Genomic DNA, 22,402 nt, shown 5'->3' with positions numbered 1-22,402 from the left:
TCTTGAGACCAATGATGTCTCAAATAAACAGGCATCCATACATATATTTTTTGCTGAATATCATAATAGAATATTGATTTATATTAAACTGAATAGATGAATTAATACATGAATACTAATGACAGTTAGTACAAGCAAATCCATTAGCAAAATTAAATCTACCTATTAAAAAGAAATATGGCATAGGAATACAAGTAGTAACTTTTTCTTTCTTAAATGTTGTAAAATTATACTGAGAGGCAGATTGAGCAGTCCCAGAAAAGCTTCCATTAGCAAGCACACCTTCTTTTAATGCAGTGACAGTCTTCCACAAATGAGCTTGAAACGCAGTAGGATCTTCCACAGTGGCCAGTCGATTATCAGCAAGGCCTCCATATTCACATTCCATCAGCAAGCATCCATTAAGGCGTTCATTCTCCTCTCAGTTCATCCTAGTCACATTTGACAAATCACAAGTGGTAACATTCCATTCTGAACATGTATTAATAATTGGCCATAAGGACCCCAATTTATTCATTTATCTTGAATAATTTTTCGAAACATGCCAGGGCAGTATTTCCAATTGCATGGGAGATATTTTAAGCCTACATAAGTAAACCAAGCACAAGTAGGATATACTGGCTCACTAACAAATGTAATGTTATTCCAATTTTGGTTATAGACCAAGCTGTCAATCCTGGAGCCTGTAACAATTATTCCTGGTAATCGCCAATTTTAATAACCCATTTGTAGGCCTGGTCTCTTTCCTAAACACAAAGGCATCTTTAATCCAGCATAAGGAAAATTATACAAAGCTCCATCACGTCTATTCAAAAGGTCAAATGATTCCAAAGAGATGATAAAATGCTTGGGGTGTTGTATAAAACCACATCTGTTTCCCCCCAAGTAGCAGGTTCAAATAAAGGTGGATAAGGAATATAAGCCTGAAAACTCACATTGGCCGCAACAGAAGAAACCGTGAGTAAAGCACACACTGCTAACAATACGTGCTCAGCAGTAAAGGACTTTTTGTAGGAGACAACATATTTTTCCTTTCAGTGCTTAATCGCTTCACCTAGGTAATGGGGTTGTCACTGCATCGATCCTTCTCCGTTGTCGTTTGTCGACACTAAGAGAAGCCAGGGCCTCAGTAATGGAGGACACCTCCTTCATCTCCGGAAAACATCCATCAGGAGAGAATGTAGCTGGTTAAACTGGCTTCTTCTGAGGGTAGGGAGCGGTTCTTATCATTCTGTGCTTGGCTCCGTCTCCTGGGTGACCAGAATTGTCCCCAATCCTGTAAGGAGACAAAACCCTCTCCCCTACATACAGTAATGTCCCTTCCTGTCATTCAGCAACTCGGGCAATTTTTATCCATATTGTCTGTTCCATGCCTTCAGGGAGAAGTCCAATAAAGAGTCTATCTGCTCTGCATATAACTTCACCTTGTGGTAAATTAAGAATATTAATAAAAATAATGCTTATGCCAATATTACTCTGGGACTGGTATGCCAACTCCATTCAGGCTGTGTAAGGTCATCTCTTTTCCTCCTTTTTAATTTTATAATTTGTCATTTCAGGGTATGGTGAACTCTTTCAACAAAAGCTTGTACTTGTGGATGGTATTCTACACCAGTAATATGTACAATATGATATCATTGACAAAATGGTTTTTTTTTTTTTGCTCTGATTGGTATTTTATTTCTCCTTTACAAGTTCCACATAATAGACAAAGGCTTTTTGATAACATTGTTATCTTTGCTGAAAATGATCATATAATCATTTTATTTTATTTTTTTTGATTTTTTTTTTATTAACTTGAGTATTTCTTATATACATTTCGAGTGTTATTCCCTTTCCCGGTTTCCGGGCAAACATCCCCATCCCCCCTCCCCTTCCTTATGGGTGTTCCCCTCCCAACCCTCCCCCCATTGCCGCCCTCCCCCCATAGACTAGTTCACTGGGGGTTCAGTCTTAGCAGGACCCAGGGCTTCCCCTTCCACTGGTGCTCTTACTAGGATATTCATTGCTACCTATGGGGTCAGAGTCCAGGGTCAGTCCATGTATAGTCTTTAGGTAGTGGCTTAGTCCCTGGAAGCTCTGGTTGCTTGGCATTGTTGTACTTTTGGGGTCTCGAGCCCCTTCAAGCTCTTCCAGTTCTTTCTCTGATTCCTTCAATAGGGGACCTATTCTCAGTTCAGTGGTTTGCTGCTGGCATTCGCCTCTATATTTGCTGTATTCTGGCTGTGTCTCTCAGGAGCGATCTACATCCGGCTCCTGTCGGTCTGCACTTCTTTGCTTCATCCATCTTGTCTAATTGGGTGGCTGTATATGTATGGGCCACATGTGGGGCAGGCTCTGAATGGGTGTTCCTTCAGTCTCTGTTTTAATCTTTGCCTCTCCCTTCCCTGCCAAGAGTATTCTTTTTCCTCATTTAAAGAAGGAGTGAAGCATTCACATTTTGATCATCCGTCTTGAGTTTCGTTTGTTCTAGGGATCTAGGGTAATTCAAGCATTTGGGCTAATAGCCACTTATCAATGAGTGCATACCATGTATGTCTTTCTGTGATTGGGTTAGCTCACTCAGGATGATATTTTCCAGTTCCAACCATTTGCCTACGAATTTCATAAACTCGTTGTTTTTGATAGCTGAGTAATATTCCATTGTGTAGATGTACCACATTTTCTGTATCCATTCCTCTGTTGAAGGGCATCTGGGTTCTTTCCAGCTTCTGGCTATTATAAATAAGGCTGCGATGAACATAGTGGAGCACGTGTCTCTTTTATATGTTGAGGCATCTTTTGGGTATATGCCCAAGAGAGGTATAGCTGGATCCTCAGGCAGTTCAACGTCCAATTTTCTGAGGAACCTCCAGACTGCTTTCCAGAATGGTTTTACCAGTCTGCAATCCCACCAACAATGGAGGAGTGTTCCTCTTTCTCCACATCCTCGCCAGCATCTGCTGTCTCCTGAGTTTTTGATCTTAGCCAATCGCACTGGTGTGAGGTGAAATCTCAGGGTTGTTTTGATTTGCATTTCCCTTATGACTAAAGATGTTGAACATTTCTTTAGGTGTTTCTCCGCCATTCGGCATTCCTCAGCTGTGAATTCTTTGTTTAGCTCTGAACCCCATTTTTTAATAGGGTTATTTGTTTCCCTGTGGTCTAACTTCTTGAGTTCTTTGTATATTTTGGAAATAAGGCCTCTATCTGTTGTAGGATTGGTAAAGATCTTTTCCCAATCTGTTGGTTGCCGTTTTGTCCTAACCACAGTGTCCTTTGCCTTACAGAAGCTTTGCAGTTTTATGAGATCCCATTTGTCGATTCTTGATCTTAGAGCATAAGCCATTGGTGTTTTGTTCAGGAAATTTTTTCCAGTGCCCATGTGTTCCAGATGCTTCCCTAGTTTTTCTTCTATTAGTTTGAGTGTGTCTGGTTTGATGTGGAGGCCCTTGATCCACTTGGACTTAAGCTTTGTACAGGGTGATAAGGATGGATCGATCTGCATTCTTCTACATGTTGCCCTCCAGTTGAACCAGCACCATTTGCTGAAAATGCTATCTTTTTTCCATTGGATGGTTTTGGCTCCTTTGTCAAAAATCAAGTGACCATAGGTGTGTGGGTTCATTTCTGGGTCTTCCATTCTATTCCATTGGTCTATCTGTCTGTCTCTGTACCAATACCATGCAGTTTTTATCACTATTGCTCTGTAATACTGCTTGAGTTCAGGGATAGTGATTCCCCCTGAAGTCCTTTTATTGTTGAGGATAGCTTTAGCTATCCTGGGTTTTTTGTTATTCCAGATGAATTTGCAAATTGTTCTGTCTAACTCTTTGAAGAATTGGATTGGTATTTTGATGGGGATTGCATTGAATCTGTAGATTGCTTTTGGTAAAATGGCCATTTTTACCATATTAATCCTGCCAATCCATGAGCATGGGAGATCTTTCCATCTTCTGAGGTCTTCTTCAATTTCTTTCCTCAGTGTCTTGAAGTTCTTATTGTACAGATCTTTTACTTGCTTGGTTAAAGTCACACCGAGGTACTTTATATTATTTGGGTCTATTATGAAGGGTGTCGTTTCCCTAATTTCTTTCTCGGCTTGTTTCTCTTTTGTATAGAGGAAGGCAACTGATTTATTTGAGTTAATTTTATACCCAGCCACTTTGCTGAAGTTGTTTATCAACTTTAGTAGTTCTCTGGTGGAACTTTTGGGATCACTTAAATATACTATCATGTCATCTGCAAATAGTGATATTTTGACCTCTTCTTTTCCGATCTGTATCCCTTTGATCTCCTTTTGTTGTCTGATTGCTCTGGCTAGAACTTCAAGAACTATATTGAATAAGTAGGGAGAGAGTGGGCAGCCTTGTCTAGTCCCTGATTTTAGTGGGATTGCTTCAAGTTTCTCTCCATTTAGTTTAATGTTAGCAACTGGTTTGCTGTATATGGCTTTTACTATGTTTAGGTATGGGCCTTGAATTCCTATTCTTTCCAGGACTTTTATCATGAAGGGGTGTTGAATTTTGTCAAATGCTTTCTCAGCATCTAATGAAATGATCATGTGGTTCTGTTCTTTCAGTTTGTTTATATAATGGATCACGTTGATGGTTTTCCGTATATTAAACCATCCCTGCATGCCTGGGATGAAGCCTACTTGATCATGGTGGATGATTGTTTTGATGTGCTCTTGAATTCGGTTTGCCAGAATTTTATTGAGTATTTTTGCGTCGATATTCATAAGGGAAATTGGTCTGAAGTTCTCTTTCTTTGTTGTGTCTTTGTGTGGTTTAGGTATAAGAGTAATTGTGGCTTCGTAGAAGGAATTCGGTAGGGCTCCATCTGTTTCAATTTTGTGGAATAGTTTGGATAATATTGGTATGAGGTCTTCTATGAAGGTTTGATAGAATTCTGCACTAAACCCGTCTGGACCTGGGCTGTTTTTGGTTGGGAGACCTTTAATGACTGCTTCTATTTCCTTAGGAGTTATGGGGTTGTTTAACTGGTTTATCTGTTCCTGATTTAACTTCGATACCTGGTATCTGTCTAGGAAATTGTCCATTTCCTGAAGATTTTCAAATTTTGTTGAATATAGGTTTTTATAGTAAGATCTGATGATTTTTTGAATTTCCTCCGAATCTGTAGTTATGTCTCCCTTTTCATTTCTGATTTTGTTAATTTGTACACACTCTCTGTGTCCTCTCGTTAGTCTGGCTAAGGGTTTATCTATCTTGTTGATTTTCTCAAAGAACCAACTTTTGGTTCTGTTGATTCTTTCTATGGTCCTTTTTGTTTCTACTTGGTTGATTTCAGCTCTGAGTTTGATTATTTCCTGCCTTCTACTCCTCCTGGGTGTATTTGCTTCTTTTTGTTCTAGAGCTTTTAGGTGTGCTGTCAAGCTGCTGACATACGCTCTTTCCTGTTTCTTTCTGCAGGCACTCAGCGCTATGAGTTTTCCTCTTAGCACAGCTTTCATTGTGTCCCATAAGTTTGAGTATGTTGTATCTTCATTTTCATTAAATTCTAAAAAGTTTTTAATTTCTTTCTTTATTTCTTCCTTGAGCAGGTTATCATTGAGTAGAGCATTGTTCAATTTCCACGTATATGTGGGCATTCTTCCCTTATTGTTATTGAAGACCAGTTTTAGGCCGTGGTGGTCCGATAGCACGCATGGGATTATTTCTATCTTTCTGTACCTGTTAAGGCCCGTTTTTTGACCAATTATATGGTCAATTTTGGAGAAAGTACCATGAGGAGCTGAGAAGAAGGTATATCCTTTTGCTTTAGGATAGAATGTTCTATAAATATCCGTTAAGTCCATTTGGCTCATGACTTCTCTTAGTCTGTCTACGTCTCTGTTTAATTTCTGTTTCCATGATCTGTCCATTGATGAGAGTGGGGTGTTGAAATCTCCCACTATTATTGTGTGAGATGCAATGTGTGTTTTGAGCTTTAGTAAGGTTTCTTTTACGTATGTAGGTGCCCTTTTATTTGTGGCATAGATATTTAGGATTGAGAGTTCATCTTGGTTGATTTTTCCTTTGATGAATATGAAGTGTCCTTCCTTATCTTTTTTGATGACTTTTAGTTGGAAATTGATTTTATTTGATATTAGAATGGCTACTCCAGCTTGCTTCTTCTGACCATTTGCTTGGAAAGTTGTTTTCCAGTCTTTCACTCTGAGGTAGTGTCTGTCTTTGTCTCTGAGGTGTGTTTCCTGTAGGCAGCAGAATGCAGGGTCCTCGTTGCGTATCCAGTTTGTTAATCTATGTCTTTTTATTGGGGAGTTGAGGCCATTGATATTGAGAGATATTAAGGAATAGTGATTATTGCTTCCCGTTATATTCATATTTGTATGTGAGGTTATGTTTGTGTGCTTTCATTCTCTTTGTTTTGTTGCCAAGACGATTAGTTTCTTGCTTCTTCTAGGGTATAGCTTGCCTCCTTATGTTGGGCTTTACCATTTATTATCCTTTGTAGTGCTGGATTTGTAGAAACATATTGTGTAAATTTGGTTTTGTCATGGAATATCTTGGTCTCTCCATCAATGTTAATTGAGAGTTTTGCAGGATACAGTAACCTGGGCTGGCATTTGTGTTCTCTTAGGGTCTGTATGACATCAGTCCAGGATCTTCTGGCCTTCATAGTTTCTGGCGAGAAGTCTGGTGTGATTCTGATAGGTCTCCCTTTATATGTTACTTGACCTTTTTCCCTTACTGCTTTTAATATTCTTTCTTTATTTTGTGCGTTTGGTGTTTTGACAATTATGTGACGGGAGGTGTTTCTTTTCTGGTCCAATCTATTTGGAGTTCTGTAGGCTTCTTGTATGCCTGTGGGTATCTCTTTTTTTAGGTTAGGGAAGTTTTCTTCTATGATTTTGTTGAAGATATTTACTGGTCCTTTGAGCTGGGAGTCTTCACTCTCTTCTATACCTATTATCCTTAGGTTTGATCTTCTCATTGAGTCCTGGATTTCCTGTATGTTTTGGACCAGTAGCTTTTTCCGCTTTACATTATCTTTGACAGTTGAGTCAATGATTTCTATGGAATCTTCTGCTCCTGAGATTCTCTCTTCCATCTCTTGTATTCTGTTGGTGAAGCTTGTATCTACAGCTCCTTGTCTCTTCTTTTGGTTTTCTATATCCAGGGTTGTTTCCATGTGTTCTTTCTTGATTGCTTCTATTTCCATTTTTAATTCCTTCAACTGTTTGATTGTGTTTTCCTGGAATTCTTTCAGGGATTTTTGCGATTCCTCTCTGTAGGCTTCTACTTGTTTATTAATGTTTTCCTGTGTTTCCCTAAGTGTGTTCATGTCTTTCTTGAAGTCCTCCAGCATCATGATCAAATATGATTTTGAAACTAGATCTTGCTTTTCTGGTGTGTTTGGATATTCCATGTTTGTTTTGGTGGGAGAATTGGGCTCCGATGATGGCATGTAGTCTTGGTTTCTGTTGCTTGGGTTCCTGCGCTTGCCTCTCGCCATCAGATTATCTCTAGTGTTACTTTGTTCTGCTATTTCTGACAGTGGCTAGACTGTCCTATAAGCCTGTGTGTCAGGAGTGCTATAGACCTGTTTTCCTCTCTTTCAGTCAGTTCTGGGGACAGAGTGTTCTGCTTTTGGGCGTGTAGTTTTTCCTCTCTACAGGTCTTCAGCTGTTCCTGTGGGCCTGTGTCTTGAGTTCACCAGGCAGCTTTCTTGCAGCAGAAAATTTGGTCTTACCTGTGGTTCCGAGGCTCAGGTTCGCTCGTGGGGTGCTGCCCAGGGGCTCTCTGCAGCGGCAGCAACCAGGAAGACCTGTGCCGCCTCTTCCGGGAGCTTCAGTGCACCAGGGTTCATGATGGTCTTTGGCTCTTTCCTCTGGCGTCCGAGATGTGTGTGCAGGGAGCAGTCTCTTCTGGTTTCCCAGGCTTGTCTGCCTCTCTGAAGGTTTAGCTCTCCCTCCCACGGGATTTGGGTGCAGAGAACTGTTTATCCGGTCTGTTTCCTTCAGGGTCCGGGGGTGTCTCTGGCAGGGGTCCTGCCGCTCCTGGGCCCTCCCCCACGGGAGCCCAGAGGCCTTATACAGTTTCCTCTTGGGCCAGGGATGTGGGCAGGGGTGAGCAGAGTTGGTGGTCTCTTCTGCTCTGCAGCCTCAGGAGTGCCCACCTGACCAGGCGGTTGGGTTCTCTCTCACCGGGTCTGGGAGCAGAGAGCTGCTGCGGGCCGGGATCCGCTGGTGTGGGACTTCCGGTAAACACAGAACGTGCCCGGTCCTAGAGAAATTCTGCTTCCGTGTGTCCCAAGCTCACCAGGCAGCTTTCTTGCAGCAGAAAATTTGGTCTTACCTGTGGTCCCGAGGCTCAGGTTCGCTCGTGGGGTGCTGCCCAGGGGCTCTCTGCAGCGGCAGCAACCAGGAAGACCTGTGCCGCCCCTTCCGGGAGCTTTAGTGCACCAGGGTTCCAGATGGTCTTTGGCTTCTTCCTCTGGCGTCCGAGATGTGTGTGCAGGGAGCAGTCTCTTCTGGTTTCCCAGGCTTGTCTGCCTCTCTGAAGGTTTAGCTCTCCCTCCCACGGGATTTGGGTGCTGAGAACTGTTTATCCGGTCTGTTTCCTTCAGGGTCCGGGGGTGTCTCTGGCAGGGGTCCTGCCGCTCCTGGGCCCTCCCCCACGGGAGCCCAGAGGCCTTATACAGTTTCCTCTTGGGCCAGGGATGTGGGCAGGGGTGAGCAGTGTTGGTGGTCTCTTCCGCTCTGCAGCCTCAGGAGTGCCCACCTGACCAGGCGGTTGGGTCCGTAAACACTTTGTAGGTAGAAAGTGTCTCCTAGCGTGTGGAATTTTTCTTTCCACATTAAGTTGTTTCTTAATTATTAATTTTGAATAGAATTTGTATTTTTTCATTTAAGAAGTCACCCACCCCACAGTCCGATCATTTTTCTAACTCTAATTCTTATCTGTGGTTCAGTTTCCAAATGTTCACCCCTTTGTATTACTTTCTCTCCCCAGTTCTTCTAAGCTCTTCATCTTGCAGCGGCCCAGTGCACGTTCCTAATTTTCAGTTAGGTTCCTAGAAGATAGTTCTGTGCTATGCAGATGGCTACCACTGCCCTGGTGTAGCTAGGCTTCCAGTGTTTGAGTTTGCTACATTTGGGTCTGAATTACTTTAAATCTGAGGAAGGACAAGTTCAGCCATCTTGCATCAAAAAGTCCCTTTGGTTATCTTCATTCTTCATTGTTTTGGATGTGTTTTATGATAATATTTTCAAATTTCATGTATTGTATCATTATCTGGCTGGGTAGCATTTGTTACTTTCCTAAGCTTGAGGATGTTTGTTTTTCTCTGTGTCTGTCTTTGTCTTTGTCTCTGTTGAAGGGGGTGAGGATTTTAAGTAACGTAGGCCTTTAAGGTAATTTTCAAATGTATCAATTATACATAACTATATAAGAATGAAAAATATGGTATATCATAATATCCACTTATATGTATATACTATGAAATGTAAACTACTTTTGTGAAGAATTTTTCAAAATGTTTTCTTGGCTTCTGATCTAGTGATACTGCTTTGAAACGTATCACAGTGAACAGATCCAAGCCTGCAGCCAGGGCTGTTTTGATATTAGTGGAGGCATATTTATTCCCCAAATACAGAGATTTTAATGAAGTTAATTTATAGAGAATGTGGCTTAGCACAAAGGCCCAAATACTATTTCAGATGTCCAAACTACCTGCCAAAAGGAAAAGTGTGATTTATGAATGAACTGAACACATTTTTTCAGACATATACTAAACATAAGCAAACATTTCTATGATTTTTTTTCTGAATGGCAAGAGGAAGATGAGGAGACCATCTTTATGTTTCTCTTTCTCATGCATAATCAAATATAATTTATGCTACTAGTGTTCATGTTTTATTTCTGCTGGACTGTGTTCTTAGTATCTAGTAGACCTTTCTTCTTCATATGATAATCATAATAATTGTAGATTTTATTTTTCAGTGTTTAGCACTGGATTTCATGCATTTTAGGCATGTTAGGAGTAAGCTATTACCTTCCCCCTCCCCAGACTGCACAACATTAACAGGGCTACAGACATATAATAAGCTCTAAACAGTAATTATGTTTACTTATAGTTAAGTTTATGGGATTTTCTCATTTGTATTTCTTGGTTGAGAGATGCTTGATAAATCAGATTACTGTCACCACAGAAATTAGAACAGAATCCTTACGGTGGCTGCTCTAACTTGCTTCCTTCTCACTTCTCCCTCTAGTGTCTGTGGACTTTAGGAGAGTCCACATCAGAACTGCGGCTCTATGTGTTCAAAAGATTCTTTCAGGTTAAAATCAGGATAACCTTGAATCAATATGTACTGAACCTTGTAGCATGAGCCCAGATGTTTTCGCTTTAACTCACTGTGAACTGCAATTAATGAAATATAATTATATAAGAAATCACAATCTAGCTTGAGGAAGTATCATATTCACAGAGAGAAGTTAGTAGAATTAAGTTATATAGGTATCTCCTTGTTAAATGACAAAAAAATCAAATACAAGTATATGCAGTGTGAAATTGGAGCCACCTGCTGGCTCATAAAATAGTAATTCTTCCTGGCTTTAAGAGGCCCTTCTTTTTATGAAACTACAAAAATTCAATGACAATGCAGTTTTCACCAAGCTGAAGCACTTTAAGGCAATTTAAGGTCATTGTAGTTTGAACCTCCTGGGGTTTTCAGTGTGTTTCTAGTTAGAATGTATGCATTACTATGAGAAAACTAATCCTGCATACTAATTAGAGACTTAAGGCCTTGCAATGATAAACACCATGGCATTTTCTTCTAACTTTGGGGATATAGGGTATCATGAGGGCTTTAAGTTTTTACTAAAGAAAAATATCAAATCAGTGGAAACTGTTCAATGCCCTAGTGCTTCTGACTCTGTAAGTATCTTCCCTGTCTAATGTAAATGCAGGTTTGGTGGATTAACTTACATAAGTACCATCTTATTCTTTGCTCTCTCCTAATTCTCTTCGACTACATTTACTTTGTTACTAGAGGACCCAAGAAACAATTAAGTCAATGTGTGTAAGGGGATATACATACATGCATACATACATACATGTATATATACATAATTATATTCATATTATTATACATAATTATTCATATTATTTATAGTATACAATGTAATTTGTCACATTCATTTCTTGGATCTACTTCCAAATACATCCATAATCCCCCCAATTATCCCCCTCCCTATTTTATATCCTCATATTTCCCTCCATTTGCAGCTTGCATTCGACTTTCTGATGTGTTGGAAATTAAACTACAGATTGGATGCTTTCAGCTTAGCTGCAGCTCAAATCATCTAAGTTTTGTCTCCCCAGTTGCCTTGCTTTGTCTCAAATTTGTGTTCTCTTTTTAAAATAATTGTTCTCACATTTATACATATAAGTGTATACACATACATATATATTCTTAAACATGTCAAATAAAACACACACACACACACACGACTTCAAGGCATGGGATAACTAACTGGTTTGGGGTGGTTTCCCTGGAGAAGATTATTTCTCCTTCTCTCAGTATTTCCCATAGTTCTTTGTCTAAGAATGAGGCCCCTTGAGCTTTCTGTTTTCCACATTAACTTGTCCATTGGTGTCATCATTGTTTGGGCCTCTTAAGGCAGCCATACTAATGAGACTGTTGGGTGTAGCTTTGCTGACATTTCCAAGAGACAGGAGACACATGTCACAACAAACTTGGTGTTCCTCTCACTCTTACAACATTTTCTCCTTCTCTTCTTGCAGAACCTGTACAGGAGTTCTGATTTTGTGTGTGTATGTGGTGTATGTGTATGTGTGAAGTGTGTGTATGTGGTATATGTATGTGTGTGTATTTGTATGTGTGCACACACATATGTATGTATCAGTCTGTACTAGGCACTATGAAATCTCTTCACTGGATTTTGATCAGTTGTGGTCTCTAACGGTTTCCATCTATTGCAAGGGGAAGTTTCTTTGGTATGAGGTTAGAACTACACTTATCTGTATGTATACTGATAAATATTTAGAATGTAATTAGGAATTATGCTGGTTTATTGAAGTGGTTTATCTTCAAGATGCATGGCTTTACTAGCCCTGGGTAATTAACTGTTCCCAACTTGCAGAGATGGCATTTTTTAATTTACATATCATTCTTATTGAACTGATTCAAGAAATATTATGAGGCTTTTTGCTTCCAGAAAGTTATAAATTCCCTTTGTAGGAATGACTACAAAGTTTCTATCTATATGCCCCCTCCTCAAGGCAATTGTGATCTCTTAATCTGTAAAGATTTGCAGTGGTTCTAGATTTTGTTCTTCCCAACTAACATTGTCTCTGTGGCTGTCTGCTGATTGTGTGATGATAGCTGGAAGGGTAGACTCATCTGTGAACCAGCTATTGCTCTTTGCATTTGCCTGTTTAGTTTTATTTTCTTTTATGAAGTTGTTTCATTGTCACAATTTTAAAAAGAAAGTCAAAATCTCAGTTAGTAAATGTGGTGTTTGACAAGAAGACACTGCCCGAGCCTATTGCCAATACACATTTCTATGAAAGTCTATAAATTCGTGTATGTTAATATATTTAGTATATAATGTATTCTGTGTTGCATGGAATATTTATTAAACGTTTATTATTCATGGAAATATTTATTAAACACTTACTATTTAGAAGATAGGTGACAAAATTGGATATAGTATAGAAAGAAACCAATTCTTACCCTCAGGGAGCTCTCCATAACATGAAATTGGTGACAGCCTTATCTGTCACTTTTAATATCCCTAAGTGACTTGCATATGTCTTTCTTTTTAAGACTGTTAACTTTAGATCAGTTGCTTCTTCCTGCCCTTGCTTGGTGATTATACTAAATTTCAATATTCTTTTAGGATCGGGGAATTATGTCTTTGATCTTGTAAAGATGACATATATGCCTTTTAGAGCATCATATATTTCTGAGTAGTGAGAAATTAATTTTTTCACTGGTCACTCCATTGTGAGAAAGTCATAAATGAATGAAGCACAGGTTGAGCTTGGCATATTTAAAGAGACCTTGAGGTAAAAGAAGAAGCTTTAAATCTACTGAGGATGGTTTTTAGAATAATTTAGGAGTCCATATGGGTGGTTTGTATCCTTGAAAACTCTTTGAATGGCAACTCTTATTCACTAGATTATGTTTAACTTTCCCTTACTCAGCTCCTTGTCAGAGTCCAAGAATTGTTTTCATTTCTGAATTAAGAAGTATGGACTCCCACCTGGTCTGATTTTATACACCTTTGCCCCTGTATGACACTGGGAAAGAAGATGACTTTTTAAAATCACAGTTTCTTTAACCATCTAAGTTCACAAGAGATGACAAGCTGTGCTCTCCCGGCTTTGTCCTTTTGAATGGGCTTAGGTGTCTTGCAGATGGTGAGATGTTATAAAGAAAGCATGGAAGTTATAACTTCACCCCATTATATCTCAAAGATAATTCATATGTGAACAGTGGAAGCTCTTTCTGCTGCTGCTCACATGAGTAAGACTCTAAAGGAATCTTACAAGACAGACTGTACCTAAAGTATAAAATATAATCACTACTTCAATATTAATGCTAGTTTTTCCATTTCCTGTAACTCAAGTGATGTAGTCTGCTTAAATAAATTAGAGTTTTTAAAGAAATACTTTCATTTTAATTTCACTGTGAGAAAAATTGATCATACTGGTATAAAATTCTTATGTCAAACTTGAATGTTATCACATCAGTATCTCTGGAGGATGAATTATATGTTAAAATATGTACTTGCCTTAGGGAAAATAATTGACATAATTATGTCATCATTGTAACTTCATTCTTAATGTGTCCCTTTATGTGAAAGAAAAAAGATACAAAGATAATGACGCTGATTCTAATGAGCAAGTGGTGCTGGCCTCCTAGGATTTATCTAATGATAGGCTGTCTTTAATTTTAGCGCTTGCCTTTTGATCATGCACTGAAATCTTAATTTTCAACATTCTCTTTCTTCCACACATAGGGCTGTGATCTTATTTCCACTCCTGACCAAGACCACACTGACTTTACCAAGTGTCTTCAAGTGCTCCAAAGGAAGATAGAAGAAAAAGAGCTGCAGGTAAGACCTGTGCCAATCAAAAGGGAGGCTCCCACAGATGAGAAGCAAAAGAGCCCATGTAGTTATTTACTCCTATGTTGTTATTTATGAACCTTTCTCTTTTTGCATATCACATAAATCTAGACTGAGCTGCAGATACATTACTGAGGGAGCATAGATAAAAGAGTACAAATATTGATGACTTGGAGTGACATGGTACAGGCAGTGACCTCAGCCATGTATAAAGTAACCAAACAGAATTCTGTGCCATCCTAAAGAGATCACTGAGTCATCATTTTCATACCCTGTTGCCAGATAGAGCCACAGATTTTGAAATATTTCTGTTTAACTGTTGTGTATTTTATATGGGAAATAGAAATGACCTTGATTTGGGCCATGAGCCATCACTGCAAAGCATATGTAAAGAAATAAAATATCACCTTCAGTATATTTTTACCTAGATAAGGTACCTACTGATTTGCATTTTTATTTATTCTTTAATAATTTTTTACTCAAATATTTAATTAAATTGATTAGTACATAGCCTGTATTTTATATTTTGTATACCTTCAGTAACTGTTCAAGTGGTATAAAATTTGTTTTAGGTTTCTGTTTCAATGAACACCTTGAAATATAACTGAAGCATTAAATGAAATATTTTAATGTTTATTCTAGCAAAAGCAATAACTTAAACCAGTCTGCATTAGTTGTATAATTTTATACCAAGGGACCAGCATTGTATGTTAGAATGCTTTGGATAGCACACGTATTGGCAAATGCATGCTAATCTGGTATCATCAATCTACTACGATAGGGGAGCCTGCAAGCACAGCTAGGACTGGTCCATACTATATTTACATGATTTATATTCACATGCTATGTGGTTTTTCTCTTCACAACGCTTCCTTAATGCCTCAGCTATCACTAGCACCTTTTACCCTTTGCAACAGAGAAGGGAGGTAAAGTTGTGAAGGATTTCTCATCCTTTTCCACCACCAGCCTACTTCACTCCCAGAATCTCTTTCTTACACCACGCAAGGATAGAAAAAGAGAATGAGACTCCTTTGCTGCTTCCATGAATGGGGAGTGGGGTAGGTCCACTGGATTCTTTATTCAAAACGCAATGTGTAGCCATCTGCCAGAATAGTATGGTTTTAGAAGAAGCAACTCTAGTAAGAACTTATTCTCCAGGAGTAGGTCCCTCAGAGATTTACTCCAGCATATATGTTTAAATTGAGGAATAAATCCATTTTTCTCTTTGAAGAAAACCCTTGTTAACTGTCATAATTGGCAAAGAGTTAGTTATATATGCAAACAAAGAAAGTAATTCAGTGAACATTTGTCATATCTGTTGTGGCTTTGCTAAACTCTACCAAATATTTCTTGCTACTTCTAGCAGTAAATTGCGGTAATCTAATACTTGTTTAGTAAAACAACAGCCAATTGAGAATTAGCAACTTAACCATACATAGCTGATGTCGAGTTTATTAAGAAAATATTGTAAGTCTCAGGAGATGTATCTCTTTTCTTTTTCATTTTATCCCTCCATATTTATTAAATTGGGTATTTCTTATTTACATTTCAAATGTTCCCTTTCCCGGTTTCTAGGCCAACATCCCCCTAACCCCTCCCCTTCTATAGAGGTGTTCCCCTCCCCATTGTTCCCCATTAATGCCCTCCCCCCAACAATTCCATACACTGGGGGTCCATCCTTGGCAGGGCCAAAGGCCTCCCCTTCCACGGTGCCCCTACTAGGCTATTCGTTGCTACCTATGAATTTGGAGCCCAGGGTCAATCCATGTATAGTCTTTGGGTAGTGGCTTAGTCACTGGAAGCTCTGGTTGGTTGGCATTGTTGTTCATATGGGGTCTGAAGCCTCTTCAGCTCTTTTAGTCCTTTCGCTGATTCCTTCAACGGGGGTCCAGTTCTCAGTTCAGTGGTTTGTTACTGGCATTCGCCTATGTATTTGCCATATTCTGGCTGTGTCGTTCAGGAGAGATTTACATCCGGTTCCTGTCAGCCTGCACTTCTTTGCTTCATCCATCTTATCTAATTGAGTGGCTGTATATGTATGGGCGACATGTGGGGCAGGCTCTGAATGGGTGTTCCTTCTGTCCCTGTTCTAAACTTTGCCTCCCTATTCCCTCCCAAGGGTATTCTTGTTCCCCTTTTAAAGAAGGAGTGAAGCATCCACACTGGTCATCCTTCTTGTGTTTCATGTGTTCTGTGCATCTTGGGTAATTTGATCATTTGGAGTAATATCCACTTATCAATGAGTGCATACCATGTGTGTTTTTCTGTGATTGGGTTACCTCACTCAGAATGATATTTTGAGGTTTCATCCAATTGCCTATGAATTTCATCAAGTCATTGTGTTTGATAGCTGAGTAGTACTCCATTGTGTAGATGTACCACATTCTCTGTATCCATTCCTCTGTTGAAGGGCATCTGGGTTCTTTCCAGCTTCTGGCTATTATAAATAATGCTGCTATGAACATAGTGGAGCATGTGTCATTGTTGTATGTTGGAGCATGTTTTGTGTATATGCCCAAGAGAGGTATAGCTGAGTCCTCAGGTAGTGCAATGTCCAATTTTCTAAGGAACCTCCAGACTGATTTCCAGAAGAGTTGTACCAGTCTGCAATCCCACCAACAATGAAGGAGTGTTCCTCTTTCTCCACATCCTCATCAGCATCTGCTGTCACCTGAGTTTTTGATCTTAGCCATTCTCACTGGTGTGAGGTGAAATCTCAGGGTTGTTTTGATTTGCATTTCCCTTATGACTAAAGATATTGAACATTTCTTTAGGTGTTTCTCAGCCATTCGGCATTCTTCAGTTGTGAATTTTTTCTTTAGCTCTGAACCCCATTTTTAATAGGGTTCTTTGTCCCCCTGCAGTCTAACTTCTTGAGTTCTTTTTATATTTTGGATATAAGGCCTCTATCACTTGTAGGATTGATAAAGATCTTTTCCCAATCTGTTGGTTGCCGTTTTGTCCTGACAACAGTGTCCTTTGCCTTACAGAAGTTTTGTAGCTATATAAGATCCCATTTGTCAATTCTTGATCTTAGAGCACAAGCCATTGGTGTTTTGTACAGGAAATTTTCTCCAGTGCCCATGTGTTCGAAATTCTTCCCCACTATTTCTTCTATTACTTTGAGTGTATCTGGTTTGATGTGGAGGTCCTTAATCCACTTGGACATAAGCTTTCTACAGGGTGATAATAATGGATCGATCTGCAATCTTCTACATGCTGCCCTCCAGTTGAACCAGCACCATTTGCTGAAAATGCTATCTTTTTTCCGTTGGATGTTTTTGGCTCCTTTATCAAAAATCAAGTGACCATAGGTGTTTGGGTTCATTTCTGGTTCTTCAATTCTATTCCACTGGTCTATCTGTCTGTCTCTGTACCAATACCATGCAGTTTTCATCACTATTGCTCTGTAATACTGCTTGAGTTCAGGGATAGTGATTCCCCCAGAAGTCCTTTTATTTTTGGGATAGTTTTAGCTATCCTGGGTTTTTTGTTATTCCAGATGAATTTGCAAATTGTTCTGTCTAACTCTGAAGAATTGGATTGGTATTTTGATGGGGATTGCATTGAATCTGTAGATTGCTTTTGGTAAAATGGCCATTTTTACTATATTAATCCTGCCAATCCATGAGCATGGGAGATCTTTCCATCTTCTGAGATCTTCTTCAATTGCTTTCTTCAGAGGCTTGGAGTTCTTATCATACAGATCTTTCACTTGCTTGGTTAAAGTCACACCAAGGTATTTTATATCATTTGGATCTATTATGAAGTGTGTCATTTCGCTAATTTCTCTCTCAGTTTGTTTCTTTTTTTGTGTCGAGGAAGGCTACTGATTTATTTGTGTTAATTTTATACCCAGCCACTTTGCTGAAAGTGTTTATCAGGTTTAGTAGTTCTCTGGTGGAACTTTTGGGGTCACTTAAATATACAATCATATCATCTGCAAATAGTGATATTTTGACTTCTTCTTTTCCAATCTGTATCTTTTTGATATCCTTTCCCTGTCTGATTGCTCTGGCTAGGACTTCAAGAACTATATTGAATAAGGACGGAGAAAGTGGGCAGCCTTGTCTAGTCCCTGATTTTAGTGGGATTGCTTCAAATTTCTCTCCATTTAGTTTAATGTTAGCTATTGGTTTCCTGTATATAGCTTTTACTATGCTTATGTATGGGCCTTGAATTCCTGTTCTTTCCAGGACTTTTATAATGAAGGGGTGTGGAATTTTGTCAAATGCTTTCACACCATCTAATGAAATGATCATGTGGTTTTTATCTTTCAGTTTGTTTATATAAGGGATTACATTTATTGTTTTCCGTATATTAAACCATCCCTGCATACCTGGGATGAAGCCTACTTGATCATGATGGATGATTGTTTTGATGTGTTCTTGGATTCGGTTTGGAAAAATTTTATTGAGTATTTTTGCATCAATATTTTTAAGGGAAATTGGTCTGAAGTTTTCTTTCTTTGTTGGGTCTTTGTGTGGTTTAGGTATAAGAGTAATTGTGGCTTCATAGAAGGAATCCAGTAGCGCTCCATCTGTTTCAATTTTGTGGAATAGTTTGGATAGTATCTGTATGAGGTCTTCTATGAAGGTCTGATAGAATTCTGCACTGAACCCATCTGGACCTGGGCTCTTTTTGGTTGAGAGACATTTAATGACTGCTTCTATTTCTTTAGGAATTATGGGGTTGTTTAACTGGTTTATCTGTTCCTGATTTAACTTCAGTACCTGGTATCTGTCTAGGAAATTGTCCATTTCCTGAAGATTTTCCAGTTTTGTTGAATATAGGCTTTTGTAGTAGGATCTGATGATCTTTTGAATTTCCTCTGATTCTGATGTTATGTCTCCCTTTTCATTTCTGATTTTTTAAATTTGGACACACTCTCTGTGTCCTCTCGTTAGTCTGGCTAAGGGTTTATCTATCTTGTTGATTTTCTCAAAGAACCAACTTTTGGTTCTGTTGATTCTTTCTATGATCCTTTTGGTTTCTACTTGGTTGATTTCAGCTCTGCGTTTGATTATTTCCTGCCTTCTACTCATCCTGGGTGTATTTGCTTCTTTTTGTTCTAGAGCTTTTAGGTGTGCTGTCAAGCTGCTGATATATGCTCTCTCCTGTTTCTTTCTGAAGGCACTCAGAGCTATGAATTTTCCTCCTAGCACAGCTTTCATTGTGTCCCATAAGTTTTGGTGTGTTGTACCTTCATTTTCATTAAATTCTTAGTCTTTAATTTCTTTCTTTATTTCTTCCTTGACCAGGTTATCATTGAGTAGAGAGCATTGTTCAATTTCCATGTATATGTGGGCGGTCTTCCCTTATTGTTATTGAAGACCAGCTTTAATCTCTGGTGGTCTAATAGGATGCACAGGATTATTTCTATCTTTTTTATCTGTTGAGGCCTGTTTTGTGACCATTTATATGGTCAATTTTGGAGAAAGTACCATGAGCTGGTGAGAAGAAGGTATATCCTTTTGCTTTAGGATAGAATGTTCTATAAATATCTGTTAAGTCCATTTGGTTCATGACTTCTTTTAGTCTGTCTTTGTCTCTGTTCAATTTCTGTTTCCATGACCTGTCCATCGATGAGAGTGGGGTGTTGAAATCTCCTACTATTATTGTGTGAGGTGCAATGTGTGCTTTGAGCTTTAGTAAGGTTTCTTTTATGTATGTAGGTGCCCTTGTATTTGGAGCATATATATTTAGGATTGAGAGTTCATCTTGATGGATTTTTCCTTTGATGAATATGAAGTGTCCTTCCTTATCTATTTTGATGACTTTTGGTTGAAAATTGATTTTGTTCGATATTAAAATGGCTACTCCAGTTTACTTCTTCAGACCATTTGCTTGGAAATTTGTTTTCCAGCCTTTTCCTCTGAGGTAGTGTTTGTCTTCATCTCTGAGGTATGTTTCCTAAAGGCACCAAAATGCTGGGTCCTCATGATGTATCCAGTTTGTTAATCTATGTCATTTTATTGGGGAATTGAGTCCATTGATGTTTAGAGATATTAAGGTATAGTAATTGTTGCTTCCTGTTATCTTCGTATTTGGAGGTGAGATTATGTTTCTGCGCTTCTCTTCTCTTTGTTTTGTTGCAAAAAGATTAGTTTCTTGCTTTTTCTCAAGTGTAGCTTGCTTCCTTGTTTTGGGCTTCACCATTTATTATCCTTTGCAGGGTTGGATTTGTAGAAAGATATTGTGTAAATTTGGTTTTTTCATGGAATATCTTGGTTTCTCCATCTATGTTAACTGAGAGTTTTGCTGGAATCAGTAACCTGGGCTGGCATTTGTGTTCTCTTAGGGTCTGTATGACATCTGTCCAGGATCTTCTGGCTTTCATAGTCTCTGGTGAGAAGTCTGGTGTAATTCTGCTAGGTCTGCTTTTATAAGTTACTTGACCTTTTTCCCTTACTGCTTTTAATATTCTTTCTTTGCTTTGTGCATTTGGTGTTTTGACTATTATGTGAAGGTAGAAGTTTCTTTTCTGGTCTGATCTATTTGGAGTTCTGTAGGCTTCTTCTATGTTTGTGGGCATTTTTTTCTTTAGATTCGGGAAGTTTTCTTCTATGATTTTGTTGAACATATTTTTGATCCTTTGAGTTGGGAGTCTTTACTCTCTTCTGTATCTATTATTGTTAAGTTTGATCTTCTCATTTTGTCCGGGATTTCCTGTATGCTTTGGGCCAGTAGCTTTTTCTATTTTACATTATCTTTGACAGTTGTGTCGATGATTTCCATGGAATCTTCTGCTCCTGAGATTCTCTCTTCTATCTCTTGTATTCTGTTGGTGATCCTTGTATCTGCGGCTCCTTGTCTCTTCCTTTGGTTTTCTATATCCAGGGTTGTCTTTTTTTGTGTGTTCTTTATTGCTCCTATTTCCATTTTCAATTCCTTCACCTGTTTGATTGTGTTTTCCTGTGATTATTTAAGGGATTTTTGTGTTTCCTCTCTAAGGGCTTCTACTTGTTTACTTGTGTTTTCCTGCATTTCTCTAAGGGAGTTATTTATGTCTTTCTTAAAGTCCTCCGTCATCATGATCAAATGTGATTTTAAATCTAGATCTTGCTTTTCTGGTATGTTTGGATATTCAGTGTTTGCTTTGCTGGGAGAATTGGGCTCTGATGCTGCCATGTAGTCTTGGTTTCTGTTGCTTGGGTTCCTGCGCTTGCCTCTTGCCATCAGGTTGTCTCTGGTCAAGCATTTCTGCTAACTTATTAAAAAATAGGAATGTAATTATGTTAGTCTCATTTTTGTATAATTGATAGTATTTATAACACAGTCATTGTTTCTCAAAAGAAATAATTTTATCTAAACTCAACAAGATCCCCATGTACAGAAAACTCACAGACTACATAGGGTAAGAAAATTTGAAAAAAACAGTTTCAAAATAAGCAAGTAATGATTATAAATATTATAATTAAGTCCAATGCACACATAGCTATGACCTTGACTTTTAGTCTTGTCAGTCCTAGGGCTGCTGCTGCTAGGAGAGGTATGACCTTGGCTCAGGGCTTTGCCGGAAAAAGCCTCGATTCCTTGTGCTATGTGCTGAAGGGGTTTTAGCTAGGTGGTGGTGTGCTTGAACATTTGTGTGGAGGGAAATTCAGTCTCGCCTGCCCTAGAGTTCATCGCCTCAGAAACGCTCCAAGCCTGTGTCATCAATCCTATACGTCAAGGGTCTTTTTTGTAGCCTCAAAAACTTACCTTTTTTTTGTTCTCAGGCAATTTTACATGTCTGTCCCTTTGCTTGAAAATCTGTTTTCTTTTGTTTTCTTTTCTTATCTCAAATATACCTGATTGATTCGTCAGGTTTTCCTTTATGATCAAATAGGTAAGGTCGGCTCCTCCAGATCTTCATACGGCTCATTATTTCTCCCTTAGGATACTCTGAACACTGTAAAGGATTTCAGTTTTCTTCCCATCTCTGCTATCCAACCCAAGAAGCTGGGGTCAAGAGCAGGTATTAGATTTAATGCATAGAAGTACTCTGTATGTTTGGAGTGTTTGATGTTTTATGAACATAAAGAAGAGGACAGTTGATGGAAGGTTTATCAGAGAAGCTGTGACAAGCAAATAGGAGCTAAGCAACAAAGGAAGGAAGGAAGTTTAAAATCTCTTCACCCCATGAAGCAAGGACAGATAGCTGGGAAAGGTAGGAAAGCACTATATCCATTCTTCAGGGTCTCAGGGAGGAATAAGAATTAAATTAACATGAGCTGAATCAATAGGAGAAAAGCATACACGTTTATTTGATACAGACTTTGGATATGAGAATCATTGTATAGATATGAAAT

At 38.8% G+C, this 22,402-nt stretch overlaps 1 protein-coding gene across 4 annotated transcripts in view; it reads left to right on the top strand.

Moving 5' to 3' along the window:
• Tpk1 (thiamin pyrophosphokinase 1) overlaps positions 1-22,402 on the top strand; it is a 387,559-nt gene that overhangs the window by 205,149 nt on the left and 160,008 nt on the right. For all 4 annotated transcript variants that reach the window (NM_001134994.1, XM_063286677.1, XM_039108343.2 and 1 more), the window contains one exon: positions 14,001-14,096. In NM_001134994.1, the coding sequence (NP_001128466.1) occupies positions 14,001-14,096 (96 nt within the window). The remainder of the gene's footprint in view (positions 1-14,000; positions 14,097-22,402) is intronic.

The sequence above is a fragment of the Rattus norvegicus genome, chromosome 4 (genome assembly GCF_036323735.1).
Source record: "Rattus norvegicus strain BN/NHsdMcwi chromosome 4, GRCr8, whole genome shotgun sequence".
Taxonomy (NCBI): domain Eukaryota; kingdom Metazoa; phylum Chordata; class Mammalia; order Rodentia; family Muridae; genus Rattus; species Rattus norvegicus.
This window is presented reverse-complemented; position numbering and strand designations above follow the sequence as displayed.